This window comes from Scyliorhinus torazame, chromosome 13 (genome assembly GCF_047496885.1).
Source record: "Scyliorhinus torazame isolate Kashiwa2021f chromosome 13, sScyTor2.1, whole genome shotgun sequence".
Lineage (NCBI taxonomy): Eukaryota > Metazoa > Chordata > Chondrichthyes > Carcharhiniformes > Scyliorhinidae > Scyliorhinus > Scyliorhinus torazame.
The window spans coordinates 162125664-162137732 of record NC_092719.1 but is presented as its reverse complement, the minus strand read 5'-3'; the positions used below and the strand labels follow the sequence as shown (position 1 = coordinate 162137732).

Genomic DNA, 12069 nt, shown 5'->3' with positions numbered 1-12069 from the left:
AACTAAAATGACGTTCCTTTACTGCCACTGGGTCAAAATCCTTCCCTAACAGCACTGTGGCTTGACCTACACCACATGGACTGCAGTGGTTCAGAAGGTGCTCTCCATCACCTTCTCAAGGGCAATTAGGGATGCAATAAATTCTGCTTTTGCCACATCCCTTGATTATGTTCCAAGGACAAATTCAAAAAGTCATTCTGGCCATTTATGATGCGCTCATTTTTGTTCAAGTGATAATCCTAATAGCTTTCTCATGACTGATGTTGAACTTGGCCCTCGGCCATGCACCTGACTCCCAACAAAAGTTAAAATCGGGGCTGTAGTTGGCAGCTGCAAGATTTCGATGCTCTGGCAATAAAAGTGTGGAAGGCTCTGACAGTTACGTCTGAGGCAGACAGCGACCAGCAAGACAAATTAATTTGCGGGAGGAGGTTCGTGTCTGGTAGTGAAACAAGCTCAAGGGAGTAAATGGGCCACACCTGTCCCAATATTCCAAAGAGATCAGAACACGGGAATACAAGACAACAAGGTCTGCATTATTATGCCATAAATTTATAAAAAGTGATCATTTTAATAAATGCTCCAAACTCTTGCCAGTTTGGAACAGAAGCAGTCTGGATTCTTTTAAATTATGTTCGGACTGCTTCCTCACAATCAGCTTGCTTAAAGACACTATAATTACAGGATGAATGCAGGGATAGTTATCTCGGACCATGCACCCCACTGGCTGGAGATTCGGTTTAGAACGGGACGAGAGCAGAGGCTGGGGTGGAGGCTTGACACAGGGTTGTTGGCGGATGGAGGTTTTTGTGATAAGGCGCTGTTGGAGATTAGGGATTATGTGGAGTTGAATCAGAATGGGGAGGTGTCGGCGGGCATATTTTGGGAAGCACTGAAGGCAGTGGTCCGGGCAGAAATTATTTTGTTTACGGTTCGTGCGAATAAGGAAAGGAGGGTGGAACATGACCGTCTAGTGAGCAAGATAGTGGAGGTGGACAGAAAATATTCAAGGGTGCCCACCGTGGAGGGTTTGGCGAGGAGGAAAAAGTTGCAGGGGCAATTTGACAGGCTGACAACGAGGAGGGTGGTAGGGCAACTGCCGAGGGCAACTGTGTAGGGCAAGAGGGATGCAATACGAGTATGGGGAGAAGGCAGGGAAATATTGAAGATCCGGACTGGGGCTGGAGATGTGGTGTCAGAGCCAGGGAATTAAATGAGGCATTTAGAGAGTATTACCAGGGACTTTATGAGGCAGACCCACGAGGAGAGGAGGGGGACATGGGGCAGTTTCTGGACAATCTCGAATTTCCCCAGGTGGAGGAAGCAAAGAGGCATACCCTGGGGCTGAGGGAGGTGCTGGATAATATCAGGGGTATGAAGTCGGGGAAGTCCCCTGGGCCGGATAGATACCCGGCGGAATTTGATAAGGAATTTTTAGCAGATCTTGCACCACATTTGTTGGTGGCGTTTAATGAAGCACTGGAGAAGGGGAATTGCCGGAGTCGATGATGCAGGCAGTAACCACATTAATCCCCCAAAAAGGGAAGGATAAAGTGGAATGTGGGCCGGATAGACCCATATCACTATCGAACACGGATGTGAAAGTATTGGCTAAGTTGTTGGCGGGGACAATGGAGGACTGTGTCCCGGGGGAGGTTGCAGAAGATCAAACAGGCTTCGTTAAGGGCAGCCAGCTCGCAAGTAATATAAGACGGCTGTTGAACATGGTGATGAACCCCTCGAGGTCTCTGGTACCAGAGATGGTGGTGTCCATGGACGCGGAGAAAGCATTTGATTGGGAGGAGTGGCGGTACTTGTTCGAAGTTTTAGGAAGGTTTGGGTTTGGACCGAGATTTGTGGCATGGGTGTGGTTGCTGTATGTGGCACCAAGGGCGGGGGTGGATGAATGATATGAACTCACAAAGCTTTGACTTACACAGGGTATGAGGCAGGGGTGCCCGCTGTCGCCGCTGCTGTTTGCGCTGGCCATAGCGCCATTGGCGATGGTTCTCAGGAGGACGGCAGAGTGGCAGGGGATAATGAGGGAACAGAGGGAGCATCGGGTGTTGCTCTATGCCAATAACCTCTTGCTGTATGTTTTGGATCCATTGGAGAGAATGGGAAGGATTAAGGGCCTGTTGGGGAGGTTTGAAGGGTACACGGGGTACAAGGAATGAGCTGGCACAGTGGGCTAATTTAAGGGGGATGCCATTTACGGTAGCAAGAGATAGGTTTAGGTATTTGGGGATTCAGGTAGCGAGGGAATGAACGGGGCTCCATAAGTGGAACTTAACGAAAATGGAGGAAGAGGCCAGGGAGAATCTTAAGAGGTGGGATACACTGCACTTAACATTGGCGGGAGGGTCCTAGTGGTGAAAATGAATATTCTGCCGAGGTTCTTGTTCATCTTTCAGGCTCTCCCGATCTTTATACCAAAGGCCTTTATTCGGAAAGTGGACACAATCATCTCTGACTTTGTATGGGCGGGGAAGGTGCCGAGGGTGGGGCGGACCCTGCTACAGAGGCTGAGGCAGCAGGGGGGTTTGACATTGTCGAACTTGCTTCATTATTATTGGGCGGCGAATGTGGACAAGGTGCGTCGGTGGTGGGAAGGAGAAGGGGTAGAGTGGGTTCCGATAAGGGAGGAATCTTGTAAGGGGTCCAGTTTGAGGGCTATGGTGACGGCAGCATTGCCAATGGCTCCGAGTAGGCATTCAGGGAGCCCAGTGGTGCAATCCACAGTGAAGATATGGAATCAGCTGAGGAGGCATTTTAGGGTGGAAGGGATGTCGGTGCTAACGCTGCTGTGCGAGAATCATAGGTTTGTGCCGGGGGATAGATAGTGTATACAGGAGGTGGAGGGATTTGTATTTGGAGGAAGTGTTCATCAGTCTGGAGGAGCTCAGGGAGAGGGTGAGCTGCCGAGCGGTAGTGAGTTCCGGTATCTGCAGGTAAGGGACTTTGCGCAAAAGGTTTGGAAGGAGTTCCGTAGATTGCCGGGATACACCCTGCTGGAGCGACTGCTGCTTCCATATGTGGAAGGGGAGGGAAGAATTGGGGATATATACGAGTGGCTGGGGTAACAGGGAGGCGAGCGGGTGATGAAGATCAAGGAGAACTGGAAAGCAGAGTTGGGAATGGAGATCAATTGGGGAGTATGAAGTGAGGCACTGCGAAGGGTAAACGGGAGCTCGTCTTGTGCAAGGATGAGCCTGATACAGTTCAAGGTGGTGCACAGGGTGCATATGACTCGGGCGAGAATGAGTGGGTTCTTTCAGGGGGTAGCAGATGAGTGTGAGAGGTGTGGACGGGGGCCAGCGAATTACGCGCACATGTTTTGGGGTTGTGAAAAATTGGGAAGATTTTGGGCGGGAGTGTTTGCTGTCTTAGCCAGGATAGTCGAGGAGGGAGTGGGATATCCAAATATCGCTTTGGTGGCGATATTCAGGGTTTCGGAGAAGCCGGAGCTCATGGAGAGGAGGAAGGCCAATGTCGTGGCCTTCGCCTCTCTGATTGCACGGCGACAAATTTTGCTGGAGTGACGGTCAGCATCGCCACCGGGGGTAGCAGTTTGTTTGGATGACCTGTATGACTTCCTGCGGCTAGAGAAGACAAAGTATGAGTTAAGGGGCTCAGCAGGGGAGTTTGAGAAAAGGTGGAGGATGTTTGTGACAGTGTTTGAGGAGCTGTTCGTCGCAGGGGGGTGGGTGAAAAAGGAGAAAAATCTGTACAAATTGTATAGCTGATTGTTGGGGAGTACGTTTTGCCGGGGTGTTTATTTGCTGTGACCTACTTTGATGCAAGTTTGTAATAAAACGCGTTTTTAAAAAAAAATTACAGGATGAAATGATATGAACACTTAACAAGTTTGTCCGAAATGACTTTGTGCTCTATTGTAGCAAAGCATGAACTCATTTGTTTTAAACATTCGTACACTGTTACCTACATTGTAATTTTAGGGCCCTCGTCTTCATCCAGCCACAACAACTGTGAAGCGCAGCATCGCATTTACACCTGCAAACTTCAATGTCTCAACATCCATCCAACATTTTGAGCTCCTGATTTAGAATGACCAACTCAGGAATCTAAATTACGATCCTTTGGCCTGCATTCCATCTTTTGGATGAGACGTTAAACTAAGATCCCATGGATCCCAATATTTACTCCTGCACCAACATCACGAAAACAATGGTCTCATTGTTCTCCCAGTAAATGTACCATAGATGAAGAAACATGGCTTTTCTTTCTTATTTCCTCCTGATCAAAATATGGCACTAAATTACATCAATGCAAACGCTTATGTTAAGAGACCAAAATACTTTTTTAAGAATTACCGTGCAATCCAATAGCAACTGCTAGACCTGGCTACAAATCTCTGGGCAAAATTACTTCTTGAAACTGGAACTGGCTTGTAACTTAAAATGTTGAAAGCAGTTGACAGGAAGTTTCAAATGAAAACACAAATTGCTGGAGATAGAGCAGGTTAGTCAGCAGAAAAAAGACCGGTTGTGATTTTTCAAGTACGTGTCCTTCATCAGAACTGATAAGGATCCATAGCGATGCATTATTCTGCCATTCTTTCTTACAAACGCTGACGGATCTGATTCACGTTCCCAGCAATTTTTTGTACCACTGCAAATTTCCAAGATTTGCAGTTTTTTTTTACTTAATAGGACATTTCTTTCAAATTACAGGCAATAAACATGGATTTTTTTGACTAAGGTTTTCAGGCATGGAGCAATTTCCAACTATCAAAAATGTCAAGTTAGAGATCCGAATTCCAAAATAGTGCATTTGTGGAGCCAGTCAAAATTGAGCCGCTGCCACTAAGAGAAATCCAGTATTTTGACAAGGACTTGTCCTGGTATTTGACAGGTATTTAAAGAACTATTACAATGACAAAAACATATTATATGCATACACATATTATGTGAGTAATGAGGATAACAATGGTTTTCTGCCTTTGTTTCAAAACTTGTTCATGAATTAAAAACCCCAAATCACACAAGGAAATCCCACTCATCAATGTCCAAAGAGAAAATGCTGGAAACTCTCAGCAGGTCTGGCAGCATCTGTAGGGAGAGCAAAGAGCTAACATTTCGAAACGGGTTTTCTGGACTCAAAAGATTAGCTCTTTTCTCTCCCTACAGATGCTGCCAGGCCTGCTGAGATTTTCCAGCATTTTCTCTTTGGTTTCAGATTCCAGCATCCGCAGTAATTTGCTTTTATCCACTTATCAATGTGCCTGTGAGCTCCACACTTGGTGCATGATAGAGGATGCAAGAGAACATGCCTGTCCATTTAAATGGCCCAACTTATAAAATTAATTTTGACCTTTTCCTATTACTTATGTCTGTTCAAGTAAAAAAATTGTATTACTTTATTTAAAATCCTCTTCTGACAAACTGGGGTTGCGGGGTGAGGGGTGAGATCACTTGAAATGTACTTATTTAATTCCTGCTATCATCAAATGTTTACAGTCTTGAATATTTTAAATTCTCATTTGAATAACGTGTGGGCCTTCAAGTGGCCTGAGGAAACTATTCTCAGTATAACGATCACTCTCCACTATGGCCAAGATGCAACATGCACATCCATTAATCATAATATCCTCCTCAATCAAACTCCAGACTTTTGGGCAGATTCTTACCTCCATCCTAAACTTTATCATTCAAAAACTGAAAAACAAGTTGCCACTTTACTATAATTCTTTGCACTTCCACCTAACACGCATCAATAATCCCCACTGCATTTATAAAAAAAGTGCTGACATCGATTCATCAATTTCTGAAATATTTGTCCATCCACACAATTTAAAATTTCTATTTCAACAAGTGGAATGAATTATGTGACTAAATAATGTTTTGTTTTAGATGCCAGATAAAATAAACAACAACATGACAGCACATTCAACAGCAAGCACAATGGACCCCAAGAATGTTGACATCTTTAACAATATTGAGGTCTGGAATCTCCTTGTGACAACACTCCAATAATAACGCACACTTGCACGCAGCATTTCTTACACATTGAAATGTTTTGACTCCTTTATTTCTGTTTCGCAACCAGATGAGACCGCATGATCATAATAATATAAAAGCAAATTACTGCGGTTGCTGGAATTAGAAACAAAAACAGAAACTGCTAGACAATCCCAGCAGATCTGACAGCGTCTGTGAAGAGAAAACGGAGCGAAAGTGTCAAGACTGGACGACTTTTTGTCCCAGCTCTGACTCAAAACATTAGCTCCGTTCATCCTCCACAGCTGCTGTTGGACCCGCTGAGATTTTCCACCATTTTCTGTCTTGGTTTCAGAGACCTCATGATCATGCTCTTTAAAAACTGCTGCCTCTGGCTGCTCGACAAATCGAAACAACAGCACCAATCACAAAATAATTGAACCAACAGTGACAGCAATCTGCCTTCCTTCAGTGCAGTGAGTTAATATGGGTGGGCCATAACAGGAAAAAAGAGAAGGTTCCTTCACCTGACATGCGTTGTATAGTAGTTGATGCTCAAATTTTTTGATCCCCAGGATTTGCTGGAACATTTCATACAATTGCTCCTTGCTGAGGATCAGCTCCGATGCTGCACTCGCCGTCATTCTGGCCTGCTGCTTACGTGGGTCCTCCTCACCGCGATATATAGCATCAAACTTTGCCATCCAGGAACTCAGGACTGTCTCCTTGCTGAGGCCATCAATTTCCGGCAAACTTCGAACTCGCTTTTCAATGTGTTTCTTAAACACTTCTCGAGAATCATTGGCAGAGCATCCACCACTTTGCACCATTCTGGACACGCGATCACTCTTCAGAAACACCTAGAATATATGAAGTGGTTTCAACAACAGTTACCACCGTTAATTTTTAGATGTGACTGGGGAAAATAAAACTTTCTTCAAAAACAATGCTTCAAATTAAATTCTCAAATATTTCACAACAAGATACTGATTGATCTATGAAAAGCAGATAAAGAAGTTGAAATAAATGGCACTTTTGTACGATTCTAGAAGGAAGTGAGGGTTTTGGAGAGGGTTAAGAAGGGAATTACTGGAATCGTTCCAAGGATGAGGGAGTACAAGTACATGGATGGGCTGGAGAAGGTGGTGTTCCCCGCTGGGCAGAGATGGCGAGGAGGAGATTTAACAGAGGTGTTTAAAATCATGATAAAGAGTTTAGATGGAATCAATAAACTGAAATTATTTCCAATAGCTGAAGGATTAAAAACGAGAGGATGGATTTAAGGTGATTGGCAAAAGAAACAGAGATCACATGAAGAAAAACTTCTATGCAATGAGTGGCTCGGACTTGGATTGCTCTGTCTGATAAGGTGATGGATACAAGTTCAATAGTAGCCTTCAAAGTGGACTTGGATTAGTACTTGAAGGAGTTTAAAAAAATCAGGATGCAAAAGGAAACAGCAGGGGAATGTCACTTACTGACCGAAAGGCCTTTTGCTGTGCTATGCTATTAAATGGCAATACATGAAAAAGGCATTTGTTCACTCACGCTCTCACATAGTGATGGGATAAATGCCCAGATATTTGTTTGAAGTGGCTGTAATGTTCTCCTTTCTTCCTTCAGCTAACCTGTGCCATACATGCTCTATGGTGCCCCCCCCAGTCTCATTGCCCACCACTGCTACAACCCCTGTCTCTGCAGCTCTAGCTTCCAGCTCCCTTCTGTTCTTAAAGGCTCCAGGTCGTGTTCCCTAGCCCTCTGCCTGGCTGCTGCCACTCCTCAGCTCCCCATCCGATCCTTCAACTTCAGGTCTCTCCCAATCCTCATCCAATGCTGGCCTTCACTGTCACCAAATCTCAGCACTGAATTTCATCACTGCCTAGTTTCAGGGCTACACTTTGCAGCAGCCATTGGAGTGAATGGATAGGATGGGGCTGGGAGCTGGAGGCAAAGGGAGGACTATAATACTCTCTTGCGGACTCCAGCTCACTGCATTCCAACTGTTGCCTCTCAGGCTCAAGCAGACCTGCAGGGGCAGCACAGTAGCACAAGTGGATAGCACTGTGGCTTCTCAGCTCCAGGGTTCCAGGTTCGATTCCCTGCTGGATCACTGTCTGTGCGGAGTTTGCACGTTCTCCCCGTGTCTGCGTGGGTTTCCTCCGGGTACTCCGGTTTCCTCCCACAGTCCAAAGACGTGCAGGTTAGGTGGATGGGCCATGATAAATTGCCCTTAGTGACCAAAAAGGTTAGGAGGGGTTATTGGGTTACGAGGACAGGGTGGAAGTGAGGGCTTAAGTGTGTCGGTGCAGACCCGATGGGCCGAATGGCCTCCTTCTGCACTGTATGTTCTATGTTCAGACCACTGCCCCCTTTTGCACTCTCCTGATTCTGCTTGAGTGAGTCATACCTCCTCAATGTCTAATCCTGGCTCCAGCCCAACCGTTCATTCCCTCCTGTCTGACAGGAAAGAAGGGGTGAAAGCCAAATCTCAGGAGGCTGGCACAGCAGGTTTGTACCCCAGGTTGAAGTATAGAAGAAGCAGGGAAGATGACGGATGTTAGGGGGGATTGGAGGCGCAAGCCTCCGGTAAGGTTGGCAACGTGGAATGTCCGGGGACTGAATGAGCCGGTTAAAAGGTTGCGGGTGTTCGTGCACCTCAGGAGCTTGAAAGCAGGGGTTGTCTTTCTGTAGGAGACACACCTCCGTGTGAAGGACCAGGTTAGGTTAAGGAAGGGGTTTGATTTGAAATCCAGGGGAGTGGCGATTTTAATGAGCAAAGAAATGGGATTTGTGAGTGCGAAAGAGGTGAGGGATCCGGTTGGGAGATATGTGATTGTGAGTGGGGTATTGGAAGGGGCACCGGCGGTGTTGGTAATTATGTATGCCCCAAATTGGGATGATGTGGATTTTATGAGGGGGTTGATGGCAGCAATCCCAGATTTAGTCACGTACCAGTTGATCATGGGAGGAGATTTTAAACTGTGTCCTGGAGCCGAGGGTGGATAGGTCGAGCCCCAGGTCGATGGGTAGGATGCGAATGGCGAGGGAGCTGGGGGGGTTTATGGAGAGGATGGGTATGGTGGACCCATGGTGTTTTCAGGGGGAAGGGAGTATTCCTTCTTTTCACACGTCCATAAGGTGTTTTTGAGGATTGACTATTTTGTAGTGAGTCGGGAGATTTTGGTTGGAGTGGAGGGGGCAGATTATGCGGGGATAGTTATCTCGGACCATGCAGCCCACTGGCTGGAGATTCGGTTTAGATCGGGTGAGAGCAGATGCCGGCGTGGAGGCTTGACGCGGGTTTGTTGGCGGATGTTCTTTTGTGATAAGGTGCGGTCAGCGATTAAGGTGCGGTCAGCGATTAAGGGGTATGTGGAGTTGAATCAGAATGGGGAGGTGTCGGCGGGCATTTTTTGGGAAGCACTGAAGGCAGTGGTCCGGGACAAATTATTTTGTTTACGGTTCGTGTGGATAAGGAAAGGAGGGCGGAACATGGCCGTCTAGTGAGCGAGATAGTGGAGGTGGACAGGGAATATTTGAGGGTGCCCACCATGGAGGGGTTGGCAAGGAGTAAAAAGTTGCAGGGGCAGTTTGACAGACTGACAACAGGGAGGGCGGTAGGGCAACTGCGTAGAGCAAGAGGGGTGCAATATGAGTAAGGGGAGAAGGCGAGTCGCATGCTGGGAATTATTGAAGATACAGGCTGTGGCTGGGGATGTGGTGTCGGAGTCAGGGAAAATGAATGAGGCATTCAGAGAGTATTACCAGGGACCTTATGAGGTGGATCCGGGGGGAGAGGAGGGGGACATGGGGAGGTTTCTGGACGAGCTGGAATTTCCGCAGGTGTTGGAGGGTCTCCTGGGGCTGAGGGAGGTGCTGGATAGTATCAGGGGTATGAAGTCGGGGAAGGCCCCTGGGCTGGATTGTACCCAGCGGAATTTTATAAGGAATTTGCGGCGGACCTGGCACTACATCTGTTGGGGGCGTTTAATGAAGCACTGGAGAAGGTGAGTTGTCGGAGACGATGACGCAGGCAGTAATCACACTAATCCCAAAAAACCGGAAGGATCCAGTGGAATGTGGGTCATATAGACCCATATCACTATTGAACACGGATGTGAAAGTATTGGCTAAGTTGTTGGCGGGGAGGATGGAGGACTGTGTCCCAGGGATGGTGGCAGAAGATCAAACAGGCTTCGTGAAGAGCAGGCAGCTTGCGAGTAATATAAGATGGCTGTTGAATGTGGTGATGAATCCGTCGGGGGCTCTGGCATTGGAGGTGGTGGTGTCCATGGGCGCTGAGAAGGCATTTGATCGGGTGGAGTGGCGGTACTTGTTTGAGGTTTTTGGACGGTTTGGGTTTGGGCCGAGATTTGTGGCTGGGTGCGGTTGCTGTATGTGGCACCAAGGGCGAGGGTGAGGACGAATGATATGAGCTCACAAAGCTTTGATTTACACAGGGATGAGAAAGGGGTGCCAATGTCGCCGTTGCTGTTTGTGCTGGCCATAGAGCCATTGGCGATGGCTCTCAGGGGGTCGGCGGAGTGGTGAGGGATAATGAGGGGACAGAGGGAGCATCGGGTGTTGTTCCATGCTGATTACCTCTTGCTGTATGTTTCGGATCCGTTGGAGAATATGGGAAGGATTATGGGCCTGTAGGGGAGGTTTGGAGGGTTCTCGGGGCACAAGCTGAATGTAGCGAAAAGCGAGGTATTCCCAGTGAATAAACTGGCACAGCGGGCTAATTTGGGGGGGATGCCATTTACGGTAGCAAGGGATTGGTTTAAGTATTTGGGGATTCAGGTAGCGAGGGAATGAACGGGGCTCCATAAGTGGAACTTAACAAAGCTGGTGGAGGAGGCCAGGGAGGATCTTAAGAGGTGGGATACACTGCACTTAACGTTGGCGGGGAGGGTCCAAGTGGTGAAAATGAATATTTTTCCGAGGTTCTTGTTTATCTTTCAGGCTCTCCCGATCTTTATAGCAAAGGCCTTTTTTCGGAAAGTGGACACGATCATCTCGGACTTTGTATGGGCGGCGAAGGTGGCAAGGGTGGGGAGGACCCTGCTACAGAGGCAGAGGCAGCAAGGGAAGTTGGTGTTGCCAAACTTGCTTCATTATTATTCGGCGGCGAATGTGGACAAGTTGCAGCGGTGGTGGGAAGGAGAAGGGGTAGAATGGGTTAGGATGGAGGAGGAATCTTGTAAGGGGTCTAGTTTGAGGGCTATGGTGACGGCAGCATTGTCAATGGCTCCGAGTAGCTATTCAGGGAGCCCAGTGATGCAGTGCACGGTGAAGATATGGAATCAGCTGAGGAGTTATTTTACTTTGGAAGGGATGTCGGTGCTAATGCCGCTGTGCAAGAATCATGGGTTTGAGCCGGGGGGGGGGGGGAATGGATAGTGTATATAGGAGGTGGAGGGAAGTGGGGCTGGTCAAGGTGAGGGATTTGTATTTGTGGGAAGGGTTCGCCAGTCTGGAGGAGCTAAGGGAGAGGATAGAGCTACCGAGGGGTAGTGAGTTCAAATATCTGCAGGTTAGGGAGTTTGCACAAAAGGTCTGGAGAGGGCTCCCTAGGTTGCCGAGATACACCCTACTGGAGCGACTGCTGCTTCCGGATGTGGAAGGGGAGGGAAAAATTGGGGATATATACAAGTGGCTGGGGGAGCAGGGAGCGGGTGGGGAAGATCAAGGAGAAATGGGAAGAGGAGTTGGGAGGGGAGATCAATTGGGGAGTATGGAGTGAGGCACTGCAAAGCGTAAAGGGGACCTCCTCTTATGCAAAGATGAGCCTGATACAGTTTAAGGTGGTGCACAGGGTGCATATGACTCGGGCGAGAATGAGTGAGTTCTTTCAGGGTGTAGCAGATGAGTGTGAGAGGTGTGGGCGGGGGCCAGCGAATCACGCGCACATGTTTTGGGGTTGCGAAAATTGGGAAGTTTCTGGGCGGGAGTGTTCGCGGTCTTAGCCAGGATAGTGGAAGAGGAGGTGGACCCGGACCCCATGGTGGTTTCAGAGAAGCCGGAGCTCATGGAGAGGAGGATGGTCGATGTCATGGCCTTCGCCTCTCTGATTGCACGGCGGCGAATTTTGCTGGAGTGGCGGTCG

At 47.8% G+C, this 12069-nt stretch overlaps 1 protein-coding gene across 1 annotated transcript in view; it reads right to left on the bottom strand.

The window, feature by feature from the left end:
* Positions 1–12069, bottom strand: part of LOC140387634 (calcium-dependent secretion activator 1-like) — a 513343-nt gene that overhangs the window by 342700 nt on the left and 158574 nt on the right. Inside the window, exon 3 of the mRNA XM_072470829.1 lies at positions 6488–6820. Coding sequence (XP_072326930.1) covers positions 6488–6820 — 333 coding nt within the window. The remainder of the gene's footprint in view (positions 1–6487; positions 6821–12069) is intronic.